At 51.4% G+C, this 24,787-nt stretch overlaps 1 protein-coding gene across 4 annotated transcripts in view; it reads left to right on the top strand.

Annotated features, from left to right (window-relative positions):
* Fam53b (family with sequence similarity 53 member B) overlaps window positions 1-24,787 on the top strand; it is a 124,887-nt gene that overhangs the window by 47,005 nt on the left and 53,095 nt on the right. For all 4 annotated transcript variants that reach the window (XM_069988255.1, XM_069988256.1, XM_069988257.1 and 1 more), the window contains exons 2-3: window positions 6,052-6,313; window positions 13,880-13,934. In XM_069988255.1, coding sequence (XP_069844356.1) covers window positions 6,236-6,313; window positions 13,880-13,934 — 133 coding nt within the window. In that variant the 5' untranslated portion in view covers window positions 6,052-6,235. The remainder of the gene's footprint in view (window positions 1-6,051; window positions 6,314-13,879; window positions 13,935-24,787) is intronic.

Raw genomic sequence — 24,787 nt, 5'->3', positions numbered from 1 at the left:
ATGGAAGCCGCCTGCAGATGCTTCTGGAAGTGTAGCATTTGCAGAACTTCCTTATGGTGTTCACACTCGTAGCACCCATTCCTCCTCTGACATGGAAGGCCCAGTGGAGCTCTTCCCCTTCTCCAGAAGCCCAGAGCTGCAGACCACAGGGTTATTTCACAGTCCTGTTCGTGGTGTGCAAACTGTGAAGGCTCACTGAAGATTGCAGAACAAAAAAAGCAAGAGCATTTCATGTTTAGGAAGGGCTGGTGAGAGAGAGCAGAGCTGTCCCTGTGTGGTCAGGAGCTTCCTGGGGAGGCAGGCGTGCATGTCCTACCAGCCCTGCCATGCTAGATAGGATGCTGGCAAATGGTTTAATTTTTTTGGAGTCACAGTCTTCCCATCTAGGAAGTGGGCTACTCACAGAAGGTGAGAGTTAAGAAAGCCCAGCCTGAGGTTGATGTTCTGGGAGATGAGGTTGGAGGGCTGTGTCTGGACGTGCAGCTGAGGAAGGCCCCGTGAGCTGGTGGTGAGCTGTGTGGGGTGCTGCGGCGCTGACCCCTGGGGCTCTTGGGCTGTAGGCCTTGCTTTGGGTATAGTGCTGAGGAGCTTGAGTCGTTCTTTTGTTGTTTGACAGCCTCCTGCTATGTAGCCCAGGCTGTGTTTGTGCTTGCGTTCCTCCTGCCTTAGCCTCCTGAGGGCTACGTTTACAGACATGTACCAACACACCCGGCTTATAGCTGTTCTTGTGAGAAGAGCCCTTGGGGGTGCGCAGGCGCCTCTGCCACCACGTTGGCAGCCAGGGAGCAGGGGAGAGTCTGCAGGTGATCGCTGTGTCCCCATGTTTGTTGAGGTGCCGACTAAGGGGCGACTTTCCCAGATGCTGGGTAGCCAGGTGGTGTCAGGTGGTGTCTGGAGTCCTAGTGGAGGCCTTTATCAACACTGCCCAGGGAGTCACAGCAGAGGTGAGTGCGCTGGGCATTGCCAATGGAGGATTTGAGTCCAGAGTAAGGAACTGCACTGGCGATGCTGGGACCATGTCCAAAGGCAAGGCTTGCTGCCCACAATTGTACTTCATGCAGAGGGGACCGGAAGCCACCAACATCTGTGTCCTTCCCTGGCTTCCCTGTGGCAAACTTTCTTTCTTTCTTTCTTTCTTTTTTTGTCGGCCGTGGGGCTTGAACTCTGGGCCTGGGCGCTGTCCCTCAGCTCTTCAGCTCAAGGCGAGCGCTCTACCACTTGAGCTACAGTGCCACTTCCGGTTTTCTGGTGGTTTATTGGAGATAGGAGTCTCACGGTCTCTCCTGCCCGGGCTGGCTTTGAACTGCGATCCTCAGATCTCAGCCTCCTGAGTAGCTAGGATTACAGGTGTGAGCCACCAGCGCCCGGCTCTTTCTTTCTTTCTTTCTTTCTTTCTTTCTTTCTTTCTTTCTTTCTTTCTTTCTTTCTTTCTTTCTTTCTTTCTTTCTTTCTTTCTTTCTTTCTTTCTTTCTTTCCCCCCCTCTCGCTCTCTCTCTCTTTGTCGGTGGTGGGCCTAGGTGCTGTTTCTCAGCTCTTCAGCTCAAGATTAGCGTTCTACCATTTGAGATACAGTGCCACTTCTGTTTTTTTCTGCTTTTGTGATGCTGAGGAATCAAACCCAGGGCCTCATGCATGCAAGGCAAGCACTCTACCACCGAGCCACCTTCCCAGCCCCAACTCTTTCATTTTCTTACATTACAATCACAGTGCCCAGGGCAAAAATGTTACTGTTCCTACTTGACAGATGAGGACACCAAAGCAGATAACTTCAGTGAAGGCCATGGCTGCCAAACCCCACAGCCTCTGCTCCTTTTCCATGCTGTCTTCCCAGTGCAGGTGGCAGGAATTTGATTTTTTGTTTTGTTACATTTTCTTTTGTCTCCAGTGCCATTTACTCTTTTGGTTATTTAGTTCTATGGGTTTTGACAAATGCACACATCAAATGGGGTTTATTTAATTTTTTTTTAACATTGAGACCACTTTACATTCATGTACTGTGAGAAATAGTACAGAGAAATCTGGGGTATTATGTTTTACAACTGTAGTGACGACATCAGAAGCAGGAAATGAACAAACAGGGGAACAGTCAAGCTTCAGACCATTCTAACCACACCCCATCCCAAACCCGGCCAACCTCTGTTCTCCGATTCTGTTACTCTGTCATTTCAAGAATACAATGCACACAGAATCGTACAACCGTTCGCCTTTGAGTTGGTTTCTTTTCTACTCAGCAGAATTGTTTGGAGATTTTTTCCCCCCGAGTCCTGGTGTATATTAGAGTTCATTCCTTTTATGGCTGAGCAGTGTTCTTTAGAACAGGAGCCAGGGTGCATTTAACCATTCACTCAGTGAAGCACATCTGGGTTTTCCTGGTTTGGGCTGTTACAGATAAAGCAATTGTGTGAAGGTCTTTTGTGTGAACCTATGTACGTGTTCATTTCTCTGGGATAAATGCTCAGGAATGTGAAGGCTGGACCACGTGATAGTTGTCCGAGTGGGTGTTTGAGGGTGCATTTGGGATGGAGAAGTGGGCACTGATGGGAAGCACAGGCCTGGGGCCTGTCTCACCAGGGTTCAAGACCTAGAAGATCCTAGACTCTGGTGAATTGCTGTGTATGTGGCTATAAAATGAGAACTGTCAGATCTGCCTTGTTGCTACAGAGTAGCTGCTTAGTGATTTTATAAAGAAGAGAGGTTTATTTAGCTTCTGGTTCTGGACTTTGAGGACATGGTGCCAGCAACAGGCAAGCTCTGGAGAAGGCCACACAGCAGATGAGCCACACGGTGGGACAGAAAGCTGGAGTGGTTGGGTGTGTTGGCCAGGCTTGTGAGACGGAGAGCAGTACCCTGTGAGGTCTCATTCCCCCCACCTAACTCCACACTGTCAGGGCCCTACCACCTGTGAACAGCCCGCACTGGGGACCAGGCTTCCCACACCGGAACCCTTGGGAGACAAGCCACACCCAAACCACAGCAGTGCTCAGTGATAGAAGCCATCCTTTTCGTGTAGGTGCAGAGAGAACCCAGTAGGCAAGTCAGGGTCCGTACCCAACCAGTGTCCGTTGGCTTCCCCCAGTTACTGGCCCTTTCAGGACCATACCTAGTTCCTCTCTGAGAAGATGCTGGCCTGGTTATTAGATTTATCTGTGTCGCTGGGTGGGTACCTGCACTCCTCAGTGAAGCTGGTCCAGACCTCTGCCGTGGATCCCAGGGAAATCCAGGCTCTGCTGGTCAGAGAATGTGTGGGGATTCAGATGTGGCTGTGATTTACCCAGTTCCAGACTTGTGTATTGGGTGCTTATTCTGTGCAAGGCACTGTGCTTGGTGGTGTAAAGGTGCAGAAAAAGTTGATTGAAGCGGCCTCGGAACTCCAGTGTCTGTTCTGTTGCCCCCACGTCCTCTGTGCAGTCTCCTCCCAGTGAATGCTGTTCCCCGCTGTCAAGTTGGGATTTTTTTAAAAAGTCCACATGCAGTTCCCTCGCACAGCTACACTGTTGTTTAACCACCCAGGTTGTCCCCACTCTAGCGGCCGTGCCATACGCGTTGGGCCCCGTGCCTCCAGCACCCCCTTCCTCTGCCTTCAGTGTGAGTAGTGCCTACTTCACAGCCTTTTTGCCAGTTCCCCGAGAGAGCACGACTGCTGGGTGCCACACCTCCCCCTTCCTCTGGGGCCCGTGATCACCCAGGAGCTCAGGGTGCTGTTGTGCATGTCTGTTACCCCTCGTGCCGCTTCGGCAGCCCTTTGTAGAGGCTGCTGTGGAGCTGGAGCTGGTGTGAGCCAGGAGGCCCCATCACTCCTTCAGCCCGGCTTCCGGCTTTGTGCAGCGCTGTGACTGGAGGGGCTGATGTGTTTCCATGGCAATAGACTTCCACAGCATCGCTCTTACCGGCCTCCTACTGTTTCACCAGAGGGAAGGGCCATCATACAGCCAGACCTTTTTGATGGAATTTAAACAAATTTGAGAGGAAGACTGCCTGGGTGTCCATTGCTGAGGAAAGGATCTGGGCTCACTGCTCTCCCCCCACCCCCCGCCCTCCCCAACAGCAGTAGCCACTGTTGACAGCACTTCTCAGAGGAGAGGCACCAAGCAGGAGGTGTGGCTTCTGCTTCCTAGGCTACTACAACCTGATGAGGCAGGCAGGATCGTCTCTATTTACTGAGAGGAGCTGAGGCACAGAGATAAAGCACTTGGCAACGTTTGAGGGGGACAGTGTATTTCAAGAGGAACTCAGGTGTGCTTGACTGTAGATCTGAGCTTGAAACTACGGAACCTGACTGCCTCCTTAGAGAAGGGAGGGGAGGAGGCGTTACTTCTCAGATGTGGTGCCAGTGGCTGGCTGCCCTAGAACTGAGTTGAGGCTTACACCCAGAAAGACGGTGGCCTCTATGCCTCCCTCGCTAAGATGGAAGGGCCCCTTTGAGGGCTGAGTGCAAGCTCCCCTCCCGGCCTGCCCCTGACCAGGGCCTGCTACTTGTCCAGTCCCTGGAGGAGTGGACTGAGTTGACCGCACTTAGTTAGCACGTGCCGGTTGTAGGTTGATGAGCTGTTAAGACCTGTCAGGTGTAGGTGTCTTGGTGTTACCGGGGACTCTGGCCCCCTGTGCCTCCCTTCCCCAACAGTCAGGCTTTGGAAATGGATTGATTTCCCTCCTCCCCTTCCCTGAGTTTGCACTTTGGATGAACCTTGTTTTCGAAGAACAGTAGAAGGTAATTTTCTCGTGCTTGCCAGCTGGCCTGTAATTGAGCAATTTCAATAACACCCACTGTAAAGTCTAATCGAAGTAAACAGGAAAATATGATTTACAATCTGGATGGCAAGTAAATACCAGGGTGTAATTAATTTTTACACAGAACAGAAGATTCTAAAGCATTTTCCGACGCTGAATTGTTTGTTTTTAATTTCAGATTAGGGGCTACCTTTCTATTTGTTTATTGCCATTACTGGTATGATTTTTGTTTTCTGATGGTGCTCTTTGGATCTCTTGTATTATGTGCATTTGGAGGTTTAACCACAGAAGGGTGGGGAGAAGAGGGATGGAGTATCGGAGTAATTTTAAGGGATGATCTTTTAAACCTCTGCTGAAGCCTGCTCCCTTTTTTGCCTCTGCTTAGTGGGAAATCATGGTGGTCAGGCGGACTGTTGAGCAGCTGTGCACAACAGCAATCTCTGCTAGAAGGTTACTGGGGAAGAGACCTCCAGTGTTGAAAATAGGTTGATGTCAAATGTGGCACGGCCACATAATGCATGCCTCTAGGTAGACATCTCTGATTCTTCAGTTGCCTCTTCCCCTCTGCTTCCCCTTACTGAGGAGTGAACTCAGCGTGTGCTTGCTCGGTCTATTTGCTTTATCACTTGAGCCATGCCTCCAGCCCAGCTTTCTGCTGATTACAATAGAGAGTAAACCTCACAGACCTCTGTCCTGGTCACCTTCTACAGCTCAGCCTTGTGAATGACTAGCATTTACAGGGGGAGCCTCTGGTGCCCAGCTTCCAATCACTTTTTTTTTTTTTTTAATAAATCAATAAACACCTTTATTACATGAGCTAAGGATGTAAGGATGGTAGAAAACTTTATTTGCCTTTCGGGGCCTCCACTCACTTTTGTTCCTGTGTGGAGAAGGAGAACCTGCGTGTGTCCTGACTGGGCCCCTGTCAGCTGCCAGTGGCTGTGGAGGGCTGACCGTTCGGGTTTGGACATGGGATGGGGTGAGGTGTGTTTTTACCCTCAGCCCATGTGAACTTGTCCTGGTGTGTGTTCAAAGTACACTGAAAGTTAGGTTGGTGGTAAGATGTCACACATCCTGAGCATGCTAGATTGCTAGCTACCCAAACTCAAGACCTTTCAGGGGGTTACATGAGCGGACCCCCATGTACTGTTGTACCCATTGGCTTTGGGGTGCTCCGAGGCTGGGGGGGAGGGGTTGCTCTTAGAGGGTTATCTGAGCCTCGGTGGCCTCCCAGAATGTACCTCCTTTAGTTCCCAGTGGGTCCCCGGTTCCACTCTCTTCTTCCCTGGTCCTGAACTTGTTGCCTGTCTTTTGTCTTACCAGGTAGTTGACCACACTTGGCCATTTCCCAGAAGAGCCTCATCCTGAGAGTGAGTGACTGATGGGGAGCTGTTTCTACTGACAACATTCCCTGGGGGTGCCCAGGTGTCACCACGGCCCAGGGCTGTCCTCCTGAAGATGGCTCGTGCCTACCCTGGGATGCAGCCCAGTGCCTGAGGTCCTTACCATGGTGATGATCCTAAGGAGAAGCCTCGCCAACCAGGGAGCCGACTCCATAGCATGTAGGACCTTCAGCCCTGAACTGGTGAGCCCCTAGCAGCCTTCATCCCTTTGACCTTCTTCGAGGCCTGGTGTACAGGTGGGCTGTGGACAGGGCATCCACCTTGAGATCAGAGTGGCCAAGAGTGGAGCTCTGGGAGATGATCCAGTCTGGGTCATGGTGCATGGGAGCATGGGCCCTGGACATTTACTCACAAGAGGAAGCAGTGAGCTGCTCAAGAGAGCCGGGGAGAAAGGCGGCTGCGTGCTAGATAATGCCAAGTGTGCTTCAGCTGCCCTGCTGGGCTCTGCTCCACATTCCTTTTGCCTCCACCCAGCAAGGGGAGGCAGTTTCCACAAGTGGGTAAGGCTGGAGTGAGGGCCAAGATAGCAAAGATAGCCTCCAAAGAGAAGTGCAGAGAGAGGAGAGAGTTGCGGTAGTTAGAATGTGAAGAGTGAGAGATGAGGGAGAAAGAAGGCGCAGCCTGCTGGCAGGTGGCGGGCCATGGTGGCCGCTACCCTGGGGCCACCCTCCGATCAAGTCGTGGTGAGGATGGGGCAGGGAGGCAGCTATGGTTCATAGCATGAGCAAAACCACCTCCAACCCAGCCCTCTTCCCAACCCCAGCTATCCAAAGTGAGCCTCCCCTGCAGGGAGCAGCGGCTGCCTTGGCCACACTCTTAGGACTTGCCAGATGGGCTTACCTGCAGGAGTCTGCATCTTCCCTGGTTATCACTGGGCTAGCCCAGGGTCTGTTATCCAGTCTCACAAGGCACTCTTCATGGCCACTTAGGAGAAGCCACACACGGCCCCTCCAGGGGCTGCCTTTCTTGGTCTCGCGTTAGTGAGGACCACACTGATAAACTGCTGAGGTCTGACCCCGGTAAGTGCTTGGGAAAGCCACCAAGGCCTTTACATTCCACACACCTGCACCTAGTACCTAGGCCTGCTGGGAGAGGGCTGGAGGAGTTCAGGAACCAGCATGACTCCGAGCTGGCTTTGCCTTTCTCTGCCTGGAATGATTTGCATTTAGTGACCCTTCAAGACCCCATTAGCACTAAGTCACAGCCGAAGCCCAGTAAAATCCAGTGCATCTGAGAAGGCTGGCTGGGCTGGAGCATGTCAGGGCAGAACTCACAGAGCAGGGCACTAGATGTGGTTTCAGATGCATAAAAGTGGCTCAGAAACCATTCACTTTACAAATGTGTATTGGAGACCAGAACAGGACACTCCCTCTGGTCCCTCCTTGCCCAGCAACCCTACCTCCTGGCTTGTGTACAGGCCTCTTCTTCCAGGTTGGAATCTGGACCCTGGTCTCTGTGGCTCCTCCCTGTATGTATCTCAGCATTGCAGGGGCCGAGTGGAGAGCAGATGCCCAGTAGAAAGCAGGCACCAAGGTGTCTGATTGATGGCAACTTTGGAGCTGACGTGGCCAGCCAGGTCTTCTGCCACCGCTGCTTCCTTTCCATTTTGTGTTCAGTGTTTATCTGCAATGTGGTCTCTTCTCACCACCTCCACTGCCTCCATCCTGCTGGCTTTCACATAGAAATGGCAATGGGTTCCCTGCTTTTGCTTCCCCCAGAAGCCAGAGGGGAATACAGCGAGATCTGTCTACTCGCTCAGAACCTTCCACTACTACTTCTTCTTTTTTGTTTTTTTTTGGTGGGTCGTGGGGGCTGAACTCTGGACCTGGGTGCTGTGCTTCAGTTCTTCAACTCAAGGCTAGCACTCTACCACTTGAGCCACAGCGCCACTTCCAGCTTTTTCTGCTGATGTGGTGCTGAGGAATCGAACTCAGGGCCTCATGCATGCAAGGCAAGCACTCTACCACCACTGAGCCACCTTTCCACCCCTCCTTCCACTAGCTTCTTGCCTTGTGCCAAATAAACATGAAAGCCATCGCTAGGAAGCACCGAGACTCATGTACCTTGTCTACCATGGCCTCTTGCTGTTCTTCCTGCTCCCTCTGTTCAAGCACACTGCTGCAGGGCCTTTGCATTTCTTCTACAGCCCTGCACACTCTCCCCTTAACAGAACTGTCTCCTTCCTTTCTTTTTTTTCCTTCCCTCTCTGGTCCAAAATTGAATCTTGTTCCCTCCACCCACTGCCTCACCCTCTACCTCCTCCATATATACCTTCTGTCTCTTTCATCTGTTCTCTCTCATAGGCTCTTAGCACTGATTTACCAGTTGACCTGTTGGTCTTGAGAATTGAATGACTCCCCCACGCTAGGCTGGGAGTTTCGTGAAAGCAGAGCATTTGCTTTCACTTGTTGCCAAAAGCCTGGAACCTGGGCCTAGTGCCTCATAGGTGCTGAATAATATCTGTAGAGTCACTGAGTACACAGGTGCTACCGTCCAGTGGCTTCTGAGTATGTCATTGTTTAGGTACTTCTCTGACTGCCACTCAGTTCACAGCTGGGAGGTGGGCAGACATGAGTTGAATCTCTCTGGGAGTGTGTGTGTGTGTGTGTGTGTGTGTGTGTGTGTGTGTGTGTGTGTGTGTGTGTGTGTGTGTGTGTGTGTGTGTGTGTGTGTGTGTGTGTGTGTGTGTGTGTGTGTGTGTGTGTGTGTGTGTGTGTGTGTGTGTGTGTGTGTGGCGACTTTCTTTTCCTGGGGAAATAGGAAGAACACATGTGGAGTAGCTCTAGCCAGGAGTAACCTCAGGGCGAGGGGCCAGTAGAGGGCCGGAGGGAGGCGCCCTGCCTGGGACCAGCTGTGCTCAGCTAGCTCAGCACTGTGGGGCTGGTGTGCTCTCCCGCACAGGGTGAGACTGGCTGCTTCCCAGGCACAGGGGCCTGAGGTCAGCTGAGCTGCTCTTGCAGAGACATGGTCTGAGTTCCTGCCAGGGGGAGCATGACCTCAGCCCTAGCCGGGGAGGGAAGCCGTGTCTTCTTAGGAAAGGGGAGAAGCAGAAGCCAGGAGAGCTTGGGCTCCCGGGAGGGAATCTGCTGCCTGTAATCTCCCCTGTAAGGCCAGGCTCTCTGCTCTCTCCTACACTCCCTCCCTTTGTGGAAGAGTGTCCTCCTTTCTGCCTTTTGTCATTGGCCAGTTGGGACCCAAAACCACCTGGTGCGGTGGGTGGGCCATCTGTCTCCTCCTTCCCTGACTCCAGATGGCAGGTCGGCTGGGCCGGCCCCTTTGGAGTGGACCTTCTTGTCTGTGGACTGTTGACAAGCCACACAGGGACTACCAGCTGCATTCTGGGCCAGACCTAGCACTGCTTGCATGGGGCAAATGGAAACACAGTGTGGGAGTATCATGGGAGGGTTCTGAGTTCAGGGCCTCCTGCACCCTGCTCCTCCCCTATCCCAACAACCATCTCTTTCCCTCAGCCAGACAGGAGACTGCGGCTCCAAGAGCTCAGGCGGGGCACACAGAGTACAGACTGGAGGTCTAGCGGACTGCTCCACCCAGCACCTTCCCACCAGGCCCAGCCCTAGCTCTGGAGGCTTGGCCATCTCAGTGCTCCTCCTTCCTCAGGGAGAGTTCCTGTGAATGACCCAAGAAAGGCCTCAGATAACAGTCCTGGGAGGATCTCTGTGAGGCAGAACCCGGGGCGTAAGGCTGCCCGATGCTGAGCAGCAGCAGAGGTGCAGAGAATGCTGTTGGGGTCAGTCATGGCGCACCCTGGTAACATTGGCTTCACGTTGACAACAGGAAAGGCAGAAAGCAGTTTCTCTTATTGCTAGTCAGATCAAGAAGAAAGCAGAAGTAAGGGTTACGATTAGGATGTAATTAGCAATATAATTCTGGAGAGGCCAGGAATGGCGTAAGTCAGGTCACTTTGGGATTCCCTAGGACTAAGGCCTCCCTCACCCTTGGCCACTCCTACTCCCAGGAGAGAAGATCTCCTGGTATGTGGGCCTGCCGGACGAGGAGAGCCCAAAGCTGCTGCATTAGGGCCTGTGAGACGCGAGATGGCCTCTGTCCCAGGCGTGCCTGTAATGGCTCCTTTATTCTCCTTTTTAAGAAACTAAATGCTGCTGACAATATAACTGACCCTACATACTCTCAACGAAGGTGTAGGAAAAAGTAAAAGAACTGAGAAGCATCCATTCTCTAGGCGTAGAGGCCTGTCTGCTTGGGAGCAATGGCTAGCGGGTACAGGCTGTGCCCGTAGCTCTGGCTAGCTTGTTCACATCGCAGCCATGATGGTGTGGGCTTCCCTTCCCCACTCTGCCTGGTTGCTTTCCTCTGCCGAGCGAGCTCTTCCTTTTCATGTTCTAACATTAGCTGCTGCTTCTGGAAGGAAGCCCAGACATTTGACCCTGGAGCCCTGCGCTCCCCCAGCTTCTTCCCATGCGCCCACGCATAAGCCAGTGGCCCATTCTCTCGTTTCCAGAGTGACCACCCCTCTTGGCCAGGCCTGGCCTTCTGTCAGTCCTCTCTGGACCAGAGGGGACTGACAACAGGTTGCTCCCAGGCAGAGGGTGGTGCGTGGCTCCTGGCTGTCTGACTTGCCCCAGCAACCCCCAGTTGTTTCCACAAAGGCTGATCAGATAGGTGGAGGAGGCTCTTCCTCCTGCACTTGTCAGATTGGTATGCCAGGGTGAAGGTGCTTGTCCACTCTGAAGAGTCGTGGCTATGTGAGGCCTTGTGCCCAGCCACCTAGTCACTTCACATGCCTGCACAGGCTGAGTTGGCAGGTCTGTTTCACAGCTCCATCCCTGGAAGGCCACAGGCTGGCTGGAGTTAGAACTACACAGAGTCCAAGGAGTGCTGATGCATTTTACACTGGATAGGAAGACATCCCAGGGCTCCTCAGGCGGAGGTACCCCAAAGCCAGGGCTGCCAGATCCACCAGCATCCTTCACCGCTGCCCCCAAGGGTGCTGCTTCCTGCTTGGGTCTGGGCCTCCTTCCTTTCTCAATTGACATCTTACTGCTTCTCAGGCATGAGTGCCTGTTGCCCCCAAAAGGTGGAGAACCCTTTGTTCTGCTATGGGCCACTTGAGTGTTTATAACATTTGTGGATCATATGCAATTATCAATATAGGCAGACAGTGTGTGTCTGCAGTCTTGATGTCTTGGGCAGCTTCAGGGCTGAAAGTTCCACCAGGGCGCTGCTGTCCTTGGTGTGTGGGGGCCCTGCTGTGGTGGAGGGTCGGAAGACTTAGAAATGAAAGATAGCTGCAGGAATGGGACACACTGATGGGAATGTTATCCCATTCTTGGTAGACTGGGACTAGAAAGATTCTGTCAGCTTGGAGTCAGCAGGAGGTCCTGGGTGCTACTTTGTTCTTGTGAAGTGGGTTCTGGGAAAACCCTGCCAATGGTCAGGAGAAGCTTGGACCTCATTCTCTGGGAAAATGTTGTATACAAGATGTTCTGGCCTGGTCATAGTCAGCTTCACTGCACAGATAGCTCAGAAAGCAAGAGAGGGCCTCAGTCCCACCTTGAATTCTGGCATGAAACTGTCCAACATTCCTCATTGTAAGCAACAAGGACTACCTCTGGCCAACTCGCCGAGAGCTTTGGGCCCAGAAAAGAGTGGGTTGATCATGCCCAGGAAGGGCTAGAGCCTGGGAGGTCCTGGAAAGCAGGTGCTCAGAGCAGGCTGAAGGCTTTCTTTGGTGGATTGGCTCTGAACCCCTGGCCCACAGCCTCGGTCATGCTGTGAGTGGAACAAAAAGGGTATCCCGCTGACGGGCAGAAGGTGACTCTGCTTCCTGCTTTTGTGTGTAAAGCCCAAACCCTCTTCTGTGGCTCCTGCTTGCAAGTGGAGCATAGGTTACACCAGCTGTCCTGATCTCTTCTGCTTGCTGGCCCTGGTGTGGACTTCAGAGAGGACACAGCTCAGTGCCTTCCCTATCTGGCCCACACAGGGTGAGGGGGTTGAACTTTACCTGTATGTACTATCTTGAATACCAGGAGCTTGTCTCCTATGGCAGGCCAGGCACCTGGCAGAGGACAAGCCCCGTTTCTCCCTCTGAACACTTCCCCTAGAACAAGGGGCCTGCCTGGTTTCTCAGACTGTGCAGTTGGCTGTGTGGGTGACATGGTCCCATTGGCAAGCTCCTGTGTATTTGTCACCCGCTCTCTATTGGGTGACTGTGGTGTGGTTTTCACCTGTGCATCCTGCAGTGTTAACCGTACTGGCTGGAAGGAAGGCAGTTGCTGCTGTCTTTTACTCTTCCTAGATATTCCCATGGGTGGCTGTAGAGTAAGCCATTACACTGCTTGGAATCTAAGAGACTAAGCTGTTTGATAGTATAAGGATTGTTTTAAACCAAAGAGATGCCCAGTGCCTTCTGGTCCATCGGGTGTTCCCAGAAAGATAGCCCTGACTTGCATTCCCACTCAGCACATTCTTCCTGGCCTGTTTTCTTCAGCCCTATTTTCTCTGTGTAATGATTTGTCTGTGTGACTATGATCTCCACAAAGTGGAAGTCCTCCTTCACCTCTGTGTCTCCATGCTGGTCAAAATGGACCCTTAATAGTCCCATCGGATAAATGCACTGCCGACCAAGTACAAAGGTTCCCAGATGGGGCAGACAGGGATGGGGTGAGGAGCTGGTGCCAGGCGCTTGCCACCCTCTTATCTGGGCGGGCCAGGTGTTCCTAGTCAGTCCCACCCACCTTCCAGGACTTAAAAGAGCCAGGGCCTGGGCTCCTACCCACTTCTCAGCCCTGAAGACTGGCCTGTTCCTGTCATGGGGTAGGGCGGGAGTGCTTTTCAAGCTGCAGTCTTGTGTGGTAGGCTGCTTTGTCTGGGGTTGAGATCGCTTACTGTCTCATGCTCAGCCTTAATACAGCCTACCTATGAACAGCTGCCATTTACCAAGCAGGAGGAATGCTTGAGGCAGACTTTCCTGGGTTCCTGAGTGCCTCCCTCCTCACAAGCTGGCAGAACAGGCCTTTACCTGGACACCAGCTTGCACAAGGAACCCCCAGAATATTCCACACCCAGCTTGCTCTGTAGCCATGGGGCAAGTGCCTAGGTCTTGGGCTCTTGTAGGCTTGCTTGGCCATGGTGGCAGTGGCCATGGTGTTCAGATGAGGCTAAGGTGGGCTGAAGGGAAGATGGAGAATGCTGACAGTGGAAAGGGAAGCTGTGTGGCAGTATGGCGCTCAGACCGGAAGCCATAGCTCTCAGATTGAGGCTCAGTGTAACCAGTGAGCTTTTGCTTCAGTTCAGAGGGGATGAGTGGAGCAGCTGTGGAGGCCAGGCCAGTGCTTCCAGATGAAAAGTGCTGTCCTGCATCTCCCAGCCAGGGATTGGCAGTGGGAGAGGACCCCCTGCCCTTCGCTGCTCAGCCTCTCCCCAGTTTGTCCAACTATTCCCAGCACCATCTCCTGTGCTCACCCCCCTCCCCCCCACCAACCTGAGTGGAGAAAGCCTCTCATGGCAGAAGCCACAGGCTTTCTGTGTGTTCTTCAACCCCTTTCATCTAACAGGTCCATAACTCTCCGGAGACTTGGAAAAAAGAATCCAGGCCTGATCCTGCACAGATAGTGTCTCTTGGGATATTTTCTTCTCCCTTCCCCAACCCACACTGGCAAAGGGCAATTCCTCCTTAATTGTGACTTTAACAAGAGATGAGTGCAGAGTCATGTGCAAACGTGCTTCTGATGACTTGAAGAGTGAATAGCTTTTCTGGTTGTTTTCAGCACACGCCAAAGAAGATGAGTCAAGGACCTACCCTTTTCTCTTGTGGAATTATGGGTGAGTAGCCCTGCTGCGTGGGTCGTTTTCCTCTAGTCCTTCCAGCCAGGTGAGAAGCCCAGAGCAAACCTGTCTGCACCCAGGTTTCAAAAGAGCACCCGACTCTTACGTGTGTTCTGTTTTGGTCCCCAGCAGTTCCCAAGTGGACCAGGGGGCTGGTGGGACAGGTGAATGAAAGGACAGAAAAATGCCATGTCCCGCTCTTAACCTTGAGCCTTCTGTCTGATTATTAAAATGTTTCGTGATGATTTTTTAATTCAGAATGTGTACCATAAGTATAGGAAATTTTAAAAAGTCTCTCATAGTTTCAATTCCCAGTGACACCTACTCCTGAAAATCCCGTGTATATTTGTTTTTTGCATTGAACATATGATTATATAAACTGCATTTGTTGGCTTTTTCACTTGGTAGTTCCCACAGCATGACAGTGATTCATTCCATGCATGCTAATCGTCTGTAGTACCAACTTGTGCAGCTTATCAAAATGTCTTGAAGGGTGGAACTTTTGTTTTTTTTTTTTTTTTTTTTTTGTCGGTCGTGGGGCTTGAACTCTGGGCCTGAGCGCTGTCCCTCAGCTCTTCAGCTCAAGGCGAGCGCTCTACCACTTGAGCTACAGCGCCACTTCCGGTTTTCTGGTGGTTTATTGGAGATAGGAGTCTCACGGTCTCTCCTGCCCGGGCTGGCTTTGAACCGCGATCCTCAGATCTCAGCCTCCTGAGTAGCTAGGATTACAGGCGTGAGCCACCAGCGCCCGGCTGGGGTGGAACTTTTGTCGTCATTGGGTTGATTGTTGAATTTGTTGTTATAGTTAACAGTAATTTTCAGTGTCTGAGTCTTTGTCTCTTGGACTGTTGCTTCAGATTGTTCCCAGGTGGGGAACACAGAGGTCAGAGGCCCTCGACCGCATTAAGGGTCTTGGTTCGTATTGCTGATATGCCTCCTAGAAAGGTGCCTGCATCCCGTTTCTGTACTTGGGACAATTGCTCTTTCTTTTGGGGCAGTAATAAGCGTGCTGCTGATGTGGATTTCTTGGTAGTCATGATACGGTACAGGGTCTCCTTCAGCTGTCTAAGGCTCTTTAGGATGTCCTGCCACATGGGTTTTGACATCTGCAAAGAGTCAGAATCAGGCTTTTAGACAATTGGGTTTTCAGATTCAGTCTTTGTGGGGCTTGTGACATCATCCTTGCCTTCTTTTCTTTGCCCTTTCACTGTGTGTCCAGTGGCTTCTTTTCCTTCTTTAAACAAATTTTTTTTTATTGTACAGATACTGCACAGAGAGGTTACAGTTACATGAGTAAGGTAATGAGTACATTTCCTGTCGAGTATTGTTACCCCTTCCTTTGTTTTTCCCTACCTGCCCAACTCCTCCCTCCCCTGTTTTCCTTCTTTTGAGGTTCTTCTTGTAGATGAGACCACAGGTGTGGAGGGCACTGGGTCTGTGTTGGGTGCTGTGCTGGCGGGCACAGCTGTGTTGGGCTCCTTGTTCGCAGCTTCAGGGTCAGGCAGGTACTCGTTCTTGTAGGGGAAACTGAGGCCCAATAAACTGACACTCTCCCTAAGGTACCTTGGGAGGCAGAATTGGCTCAGATGGGGAGAAGATCTTTTGCTTCCTTCACAGTCCTCTCTGATGTTATGGCCACCATTTTCTTCCAGGCAGAGGAAGTGAGAGGAGAAGATTGCTGGGCCTTGCTTTCCCTAAAATGTGACACCTGTCTCCACGTAATTAATTGTATGCCTCCTTGATGGTTCGGAGCCTCACAACCCCCATCCCCCTGCACAGGGCCTAGAAACCTGCTGCCTGGTCTGAACACTGGGACGGTGCAGAGCTGAGCTACCTTCCTTAGCATGCTGAGAAAGAGGAGGGGCTCTGTGCACACCCACCCCACCCCAGATTGCAGTTCCAGCAGAGCAGACCAGGAGCCGGGCATGAGGATGGTGGCCTGGATGTCCAGGCTGCTCCTCCATTGTGCTTCCCTGGTGTTTCTGCTGTGTGAGCTGCAATAAGGCGGACCATCGAGGGGATGTGATGGCAGCGTTGGGGCTCCCATAGTCATGCTGAGCTGCTAACTTTCCTGGGCCATTGTGATGGCACCCACCCTGTCGGCTCCTGAGGACTGTACAACCTGTTGTGAACAGAGCTCTCTAGTTCACACAGTTAAAAGGCACTTCAGCCCCTGCTGGGGAACTCGCTCCCCATACATGCACCTTAGTGTAGGTGAGTCTTTCCCTGTGCAGGCGGTGGCCCTGGGGAGGGAGACATGCAGCCACAAGCTCAGTTTGCCCAGGATGGTCTGACTGAGACTGCGAGACCCAGCATCCTGCTTCCTACCAGCAAGGCCCAGGGCGTCTGGGAGGTACTGAGCACATCTCCAGACTCCGGTTTACAGAGTGGCCCTTTTGGAAGTCCTCTCTCCCTGTCCCAGTACCTCCCACTGACTCTTCTCTCCCACAGGCTCTGTCGGTCAGGGCTGAGGCCCTGCCAGCCAGGGGACCAGGTGGTGACTCAGTGGCATGTTTGGGCCCTGCTCCGCCTCTCTCCCCCACACGCCTCATCTTTTTACAGCCCAGTCTCCTCGGTTCAGGAGAACCCTTTCCTATGTGACAGCATGTGTCACCCAGCTACTTCAGGGACTTGTTTTAGAAACAGTAACTGTGAATCTAGTGCCAGGTACTGAGCACAGGACAGAGTGAATGGGACCCTGGCCTCCCCACAAGTAGCTTTCTGCCTGGTGGGGAAAATGACAAGAAATTCCCTGTGGCCTGGGCCATCTGCCAAGATGGAGATGGCTGAAAGGACACGTTTCCCATCTTCTGTGCTTGTCATCTCCTCTAACAAAGCATAGGTGTTGTGAGGACACAGAGATGCAGTACCCCATAGGTTTCTCTTGCCTCCATCCCTTCCGTACACCTGCTCAGGCAGGAGTGGCAGCTGTCAGAGGCCTCTCTGAGTTCAGTGGAGTTGGTGCAGGATCACATTACCGTCCCAGCCCATTGAGTGTGTGAATGGAGGTTTCATGGCCTCACCTTGCACTGCTGACACAAACTGGGAGTGCACCCCAGGCAGTGAGATTTCATCTTGGGTGTGCCTCCCTTTCAATAGCAGGGAAGAGAACACCCCAAGGGGCCGGCCAGACTTTTCAAGAGAGTTTTGGGCCCTTCCAGCACTGGACAATGCTGAGCAGAGATAAAGTGCCAAATTATTATAATCACCAGCCCCCAGCCTGTCTCCTGCAGATAAAGGGCTCAGTGCTGGCCTTGATCAGTGGAATTCTCCCATGAGAGCTGGGGGCAGTTGGCCCTGTGGCTCAGGGTTTTTCCCTCCTAACTCCAGGCAAGGGTCCTAGCTGGAAGCCAGCGTGAGTTCATGTTTCATAAATGTCCCGAAGAAAATCCTGGCAAGTGTCTTAGAGGTGGGAGTACAGGGGTGAGTTCTGCTGCTGCTGTGTGGAACACCAGCCTTCCAGTTGGCAGAAACTCCTCTGCACCCACTTAGATAAAATGGACTCATTACAATATAATCCAGGGCTCCCAACAGTTTTTAAAAAGTATGCTTTGCAGTTGATTAAAGTGGGGTCCCAGGCTCCTTTTCTATCCTTGACCCCCACACCCTGGTTTGGAAACTTGATACAAAGAAGTGTTTTTGTACCTTTCCAATTTTGAGGAGAGAACAAAGCGAGGGTGAAATGTGGCTGGGAGAAAGTGGGCAGAGGAGAGCCCGGCCCAGGGCCCTCATTAGGCTCCCGCTGGCCTTGTCACTGCTCCTTCTATCGGAGCCACACCTGCCCTCTCAGTTTCCTTTCTCATCTCCCAGGTCACCCCCAGCCCATCTTCTCTGCTCAAGCAGAATTTCCGCAGCAAACAGCTGTCTGGGGAAGAGCCATCTATGAGCGAGAATTGTGTTCTTGTCACAGGAAGCAAGGGTCAGGTGGCAGCTCTGTGGTACAGCCCATCCTCTGGTCAGCTAGCCAGGCAGGGCTCCACCCCCTGTTCCTGGTGTGACTCCCTGTGGGCCAGGAAGGGGCTACACGCAAAGCCTAACATGGAAGTAGTCCCTGATGCTCTGCCACGTACTCTAGGAGGTGCTGGTGCAGGGTCATTCGGGTACCAGTTTAGTCTTCCTTGGTGTAGCAGGGCAAGTGGGGTGAGAACAGGCTTCATTCACCATCCTCGGTTAATTGCAGTCATTAAATGAGTTCTGTGTCATGGGGACAATGGATACCACACGTTCCATTTTCCCCACCGTTCAGGCAGAGAGAAGACCTGGAAATCACTTAAAGCTGCAAGAAAGCAAGGGCCATACCAATTATTTAAAAAAGGCCACTAGGAAAAGTCTTGTAAATACTAGCCCATGGACAGAGAACAAAACAATTCATATGCTAAAAAAAAATCGCATGGAAACCCATAATTACTTTAGGAGTTATGGTAATAAATTATTTATTAATGTAAATTATTTCACAGGCAAAGAACATAGAGGAAACTTGAGCGGAAGGATTATACATTATGTATAAAAAGGAATTGTAAAAACATAGCAGCCCACCTTATGCCACTCTAGTTCAGGTTTGTCAGCATTTTAATTATAAACCCTTACGCTGAGGGTTTAATTACTTGGCTGTTAAAGTCTCTATGCACATAAAAGGGTTGTTCTCCGGGGCCCTCTCGGGGTAGATTTCCATAGAGAAACCAGGTGGCTGTATTAAGCTGTGGGAGATTGAGAGATTTCACTTGGAGATTCTGGGAGCTTTTGGTCTTTTAACTTGGCCACTGTCACCAGAAATGTCTGTTGTGGTCACACCTAGTGTGAAGAAGCTGGCATTCGTGGCCTAAATAAATGTTTTCCATGTCTTAGAAAAATGAATCGAATGAATGAAACAGAATGACAGTGAGCACTAAGAAAATCAGAGCTGTACAGGCCGTTTTGTTCTCAGCCCTGCTGTCTGCCAACGATGGCCATTCTGAACCACACTCATTTGGCCCAAGGTGTCTCTCCTAGAGGAACCTGCTTATTAACTTGCTAGCCTGAGATTGGTTGCATTACAAACAATTGTAGCTGTATATACTTGTATGAGCATGTGTAGGATTTAAAACCATATGGTCTTAAATCGACATTATTGTGGTCATGTGTGATTTTTATATTGCTAAGATATAGTACAAGATTTGTCGGCATAGAGTGCTTTCAGTCACTCACTGGTTTCAGGAGCAGTGTTCAGAATGGAAGCAGGAATGGAGTTTTCAGTGACAGGTGGAAGGAAGGGAGCCTGCTGGACCCCTTCTGGAGGCGGGGCCGACCTGGGCAGGCACAGGCTGTGAAGGTGCCAGAGGACAGGAATGCCCACTGTACACAGTCTTTGGTAGGCCTTTCATTGAAAGACAGTCAAGCTAGGAGACAGCCTGGCCCAACTCCAAAGCATGGCAGTGGGCTTACAGGTTAGGTTTAAGTCAGGGCTGTCCCTCTTGCTGATGGAATATTCATAGGGGACATGGGAACTGCCTCCAAGCGCTCTTTCTGGACAACCCATGATTATGTTAGACACAATTGCATTTTTCCTCTTCACCAAGAAGCCCAGAAGTTAATGACCAGTTAATAGGCATCTATTGCCAATTTCCTGAAGAACTGTCCCCACTGCCAGTCCCTAGGCTGGTCATCCAGCCTTGCTATGTGCAGGATTTTAGAGGACTGCCCGCTCACACACTCCAGACACAACCACTTCAGGAAGGGATCTGAGAAGATGGACCAATCTGACCTTCCCTCCCTTCACAGCTTTTGCTCCCATAGCAAATACTAACTTTTTTCTCCCTCCTCTACATTTGTCAGTGCTCCTTGGGTGGGGGAGGTAGGGGAATCAGAGATTAAAGCTAAAAGGGCTGTCACTGTTCACTTTGTAGAGATGGAAGAAACTGAGGTCTGTGCTCTTTTGTTAGTTTTAAACCTTGGCAATCCCACCAGGCCTCTCTTTTTTTAAAAGCAAAGACTTCTCAGAAGTGGGGGCAGCTGTCCTGGGCCATCTCCTCCCTGCTGGTGAGGAGAGGGCCCTGTTGGCCACTTGCCACCAGCTTTGTCCGTGTCCCACAGACTGCCTCAGACCCGGCCTTATGAAGCGTCATCTCCAGCCAGCCAAACCCCTTGTCCCTTGGAGGCTGTGTGAGGAACTTGTTGGCTTGTGTCACTCTCTAAACCACATACAGTCACAATTTTGTCATCCTTTGCAGCTGGAGGCAAGCGCCAGAGGCTGAGGCCTAGGTAGGGAGGCCTAAGGTTCTTTCCCCCTTGACACAGCTCTGAGTTGTCTCAAGAGGAGCCTGTGGGACAGGGGCTTTGAGCTCCATTAAAGAATAGATGAGGACCGGGAAGGTGACTTAGTGGTAGAGTGCTTGCTGCCTAGCATGCCTGAAGCCCTGGGTTTGATTACTGTACTACATACATAGAAAAAGCCAGAAGTGGCACTGTGGCTCAAGTGGTAGAGTGGTAGCCTTGAACAAAAGAAGCTCAGGGACAGTGCCCAGGCCCTGAGTTCAAGCCCCAGGACTAGCCAAAAAAAAAAAAAAAAAGTACAGATGACACCATTGTGGGGAGCTTGTCAAGAAGAATTTAGCAAAGATCTTCCTGTAAGAGTTGAGCAAAGCTATTTCCAAAAGATACCTCTGTTCTCTGAGTTTCCCATAGGAAAAGATAGGGTTGGTGAGCTTCCACCCAAAGCAAGCAGCCTTGAGGCCAAGATAGCACACCCATGGCCCGGGGCAGGGGAGAGGAACTCACTGTCAGCACTGTAAGACGTGAGAAACGCTGGAGTGAGTCAGTTTGGCTTGCTCCCTGGGTGACAAGACTGTTGAAGCTTGTGTCTTTGGACACAAGAAACGTACCCTATTCCAGAAACTGCACTCTTATGATTCTACCACTTTAAGAGAGCCTCTGAAACACAGTGTTGAAATCTCCATGGACATGAAACTCTTCCATCTTTTGAACATAAGAAGGCTTCCAGTCCCCCAAGAATCTAGGCCTCTGGAGATTTCCCCCAAGTCTAAGGACAGAAATGGAAACAAGAACACTTGAGGTCAAACGCTATTCATGTTCCTCTGCTTGTTTTTTTTTCTTCGAGCTCTGTGCACACAGTGGCCTCGTTCTCTCCTTAGTCAGAGGATGGCAGGACCAGGTTTTGTAAGTAAACGTGAGGAACTGAGTCTTTACCTACACACACCTGGTATTTAGTCACGGCTTTGGAAGAGGCCCCGACTCCTTTGTAAGGAGTTCCTTTGTAAGGGAGCTGGGCTTCACTCTTCCATTGGTAGGCAGTGTGTTCTTCACTCTTCCATTGGTAGGCAGTGTGTTAAGTTGCACACCATGGCCTTGCTCCTGGGTAAGCTTGAGACTTGTGATGGTAGGTGTGGCATGTCATGGAGAAGCTTTGGATGCTCCCAAAAGTTGAAGCAACTGGGATGACCTCAGGTGTGCCCGTGCTCAGGTGCCAGCAAGCTGCACTCTGGTTAGGGCTGGGGGAAGACTTCTGTTCAGAAGTAGATGCCCTCATAGGTCTCTGCCAGTGGCTCTCATCAGGGCCGGCTGTGCCCCTGAGAAGGAAGCCCCTCCATGGCCTGTGAAACCCTGACTAATAAGGACTCAAAAGGCCAAGTGATCCTTCTCCATTGTTCACTTTTTTTTTTTTTTTTGGCCAGTCCTGGGGCTTGAACTCAGGGTCTGGGCACTGTCCCTGAACTTCTGTGCTCAAGGCTAGCACTCTACCACTTGAGCCACAGTGCCACTTCTGGCCTTTTCTGTTTACGTGGCACTGAGGAATTGAACCCAGGGCTTCATGCATGCCAGGCAAGCACTCTACAGCTGAGCCACAGTCCCAGGCCCTGTCTACTTTTTTTTTAAATTTTATTTTACTTTATTGTAAAGATGCTGTACAGAGGGGTTACAGTTACATGAGTAAGGTAATGAGTACACTTCTTGTCAAACATTGTTACCCCCTCCTTTGTTTTTCTCCTACTACTATCCCTTCCCTCTCCTACCTCCCCCTTTCTCCTCCCCCCTTTTTATTATTATTATAAACTATTTATTTTTTTTAATTTTTATTTTCTGTGAACATACTGTACAGAGGGGTTACAATTACATGGGCAAGATAATGAGTACATTTCTTATCAAGCATTGCAGCCTCCTCCTTTGTTTACCCTTCATATCCCTTCCCAGCCTCCCCCGGTCCCCCCCCACATCCCCCCCCCCCCGTTTTTTTGTTGGTCACGGGGCTTGAACTCTGGAGCTGAGGGACAGCTGAGGGAACCTGAGCGCTGTCCCTCAGCTCTTCAGCTTAAGGCTAGTGCTCTACCACTTGAGCCATAGTGCCACTTCCGGATTTCTGGTGGTTTATTGGAGATAAGAGTCTCACAGAGGGTCTGGGAAGGTGGCTCAGTGGTAGAGCGCTTGCCTTGCATGCATGAGGCCCTGGGTTTGATTCCTCAGCACCACATAAGCAAAAAAAAAAAAGCCGGAAGTGGTGCTGTGGCTCAAGTGGTAGAGTGCTAGCTTTGAGCTGAAGAGCTGAGGGACAGCGCCCAGGCCCAGAGTTCAGGCCCCACGACCGGACCCCCCCCCAAAAAAAAAGTCTCACAGACTTTCCTTCCGGGGCTGGCTTTGAACCACAATCCTCAGATCTCAGTCTCCTGAGTAGGATTACAGGCGTGAGCCACCGGCGCCCAGCTCCTGTCTGCTACTTATGTTTGGCTCATGTCAAAGCCCAACAGTCTCCTTACCCTCCACAGCCAGTTCTCAGCGATGTTTTATATTCATATCTGTAGAGACCAGAATTGTCGTCTCACCAGAAGCTTCTCAATGTGGCTGGGCATTCTGAGCAAACCTGTCATTCTGACAGGCCCTGTACAGCCTGTGGCCCACAGCAATGATGCTCGGCCCCTTTGGGACCTGGAGTGATGATTAAAATGCTGATTCCTGCTCCCGAGAAGTTCTTATTATTTATGAGGTCAGAGTCAGGGCCACAGACAGGGCCAAGAACTCGGCTTTTGAGTACCCTGTCCCCGGTGGTCCTGCAGGTAGTCCAGAAATCTCATTTTGGGAAATCCTAGTGCAGCAAGTACAGATCCCCTTTCTAGCCTGAGTGTACAAGAGTGGTACCCAGTGCTGAAGACCAAACCTCAAAAGCAGGCACGTTTCCAGTACTGCCACATTGCACTTATCATGGTGATGGTTAGTATTTCTGAGAGCCTGCTGCAAGCCCTCCACTGCTCCGCTGCTTTCTTCTCTCAGCAGTTCTGAGAGCATAAGGAGCCTGCAGAGCTGAATTGGAACCCAGGGACACGCCCTTTCTACCACGTCAAGTGACCGGGCTCATGGACTCCCCAGGGCCATGGCCTTTGTCACTTTTGGAAGAGTTATAGTTGTTTGTGCAGAAGTGATATTGAATGGCGGGGTGGGGGCTCCTGGTATCCTCTTCCCAGAGCCCTTCCAAGGCCTTTGTGCAGTGTGACGTCGGGCCCTAACTCGTGGGGCAGTTTGCCACTAAAAATTAGCTTCTATTCCTGTTGCTTTTGTCTGGTGACCCGACCCAACAAATTGCTTTCTGTTCCCTGCGTGAAGCGGGGAAGCACAAGGGCTAAACATAGCGCTGATTGTTTTTACTTTCTTATATTGTACTTCTGAGTGATAAAGATAGGAACAATCGCAATTTTTATCTGCACTGCAGACAGGACCAGTGGCCACCTGGCTGGTGTTGATACACAGTAGCTTGTGCTTTGCATTCTCAAAGTGTGTCAGACATAACTCTGCCAACCAGGAGTAAACTACTTGCTTCAAATGCAGCATTCTATGGCCTGGATGGTTCAGGGAGTTCAAGCTACAAGCTGCCTGGCTAAAGAGGGGTCACCTGTGCCAAGGACGAATGGCAAGTAAGGACAAATGAACACCACAGCCCCGTTTGCAACCTGTGCTAGTATTTTATCGTCTGCTCCCTCCCTGCTGTGTGCTGAGTTCCGTGTTGGAGTATGCTCCAGAGCCATGGCCTAGTGGAAGTAGATGTGTAAGCGATAATTAAGGGTCAGTTAACATATGCACCACGTGATTGCAACCCTTGAACTTGCATTTTTTCTGCCTCAGCATCACAAATGCTGAGACTACAGGCATGTGGCACCATGTTTGACTTGAATCAGGGGTTTTCAAGGGTGGTTTTGGTTCTTTGTGATTCTTGCCTGATTTCTGGTCATAGGAAGTTGGGTGCCTGAGTGTGGCTGGGGTAATAGCAGGGGGATGGACCTAGGTGCCAGTTTATATCTTTTCCAAGAGGCAGAGGGCAACTGCCAAGAGGCCACAGAACAGTTGACAAGGGTTTCAAACACGTCCCCTAGAGACAGGAAGGAGGTGTGACTAGAGCAGAACGCTGAGAGTGGAGAAGCACTGAGATTCCGGATGGCCACAGAAAGTGGAGCTGCCAGACAAGGAAGATGAGGTGTTTGTGTCCTTCTGGCTCCCAGTTCCTCTTCTCATAACTTCCCCGCAGAGCGGGAGAATTCCAGGCTAGGGAAACAGCAGTGGGACAGCAAGTCGTCTCCTGTGAGGATGGAGCCACCTCTTCTAGTGTCATTGGTTTCTTGGCCCTGGCTGAGACCCGTCTGCTCCGTGCCACAGACTCCAGCCAGGGCTTCTGGGCCTTGCTGCACTGCGGTGGGGGTATCTCTGGTTCCTCCCTCAGTCCAGCACATTACTGGTCCTGTGGTGCCTTTGTGCCTTGCCCCAGAAGGGAAGCTGCCGGCTGGCTACTTCCTGCAAAGCCAAGGAGGCAACCCAAAGGAGGATGAAGGCTAGACCCGGGCCTCGCCTGGCTCACTTCCTCAGCTCAGTCATTGCTC

Source organism: Dipodomys merriami, unplaced genomic scaffold (genome assembly GCF_024711535.1).
Source record: "Dipodomys merriami isolate MVZ:Mamm:240054 unplaced genomic scaffold, mDipMer1.0.p SCAF_35, whole genome shotgun sequence".
Lineage (NCBI taxonomy): Eukaryota > Metazoa > Chordata > Mammalia > Rodentia > Heteromyidae > Dipodomys > Dipodomys merriami.
The sequence above is the reverse complement of the archived record's forward strand: the minus strand, read 5'-3'. Positions and strand labels throughout refer to the sequence as shown.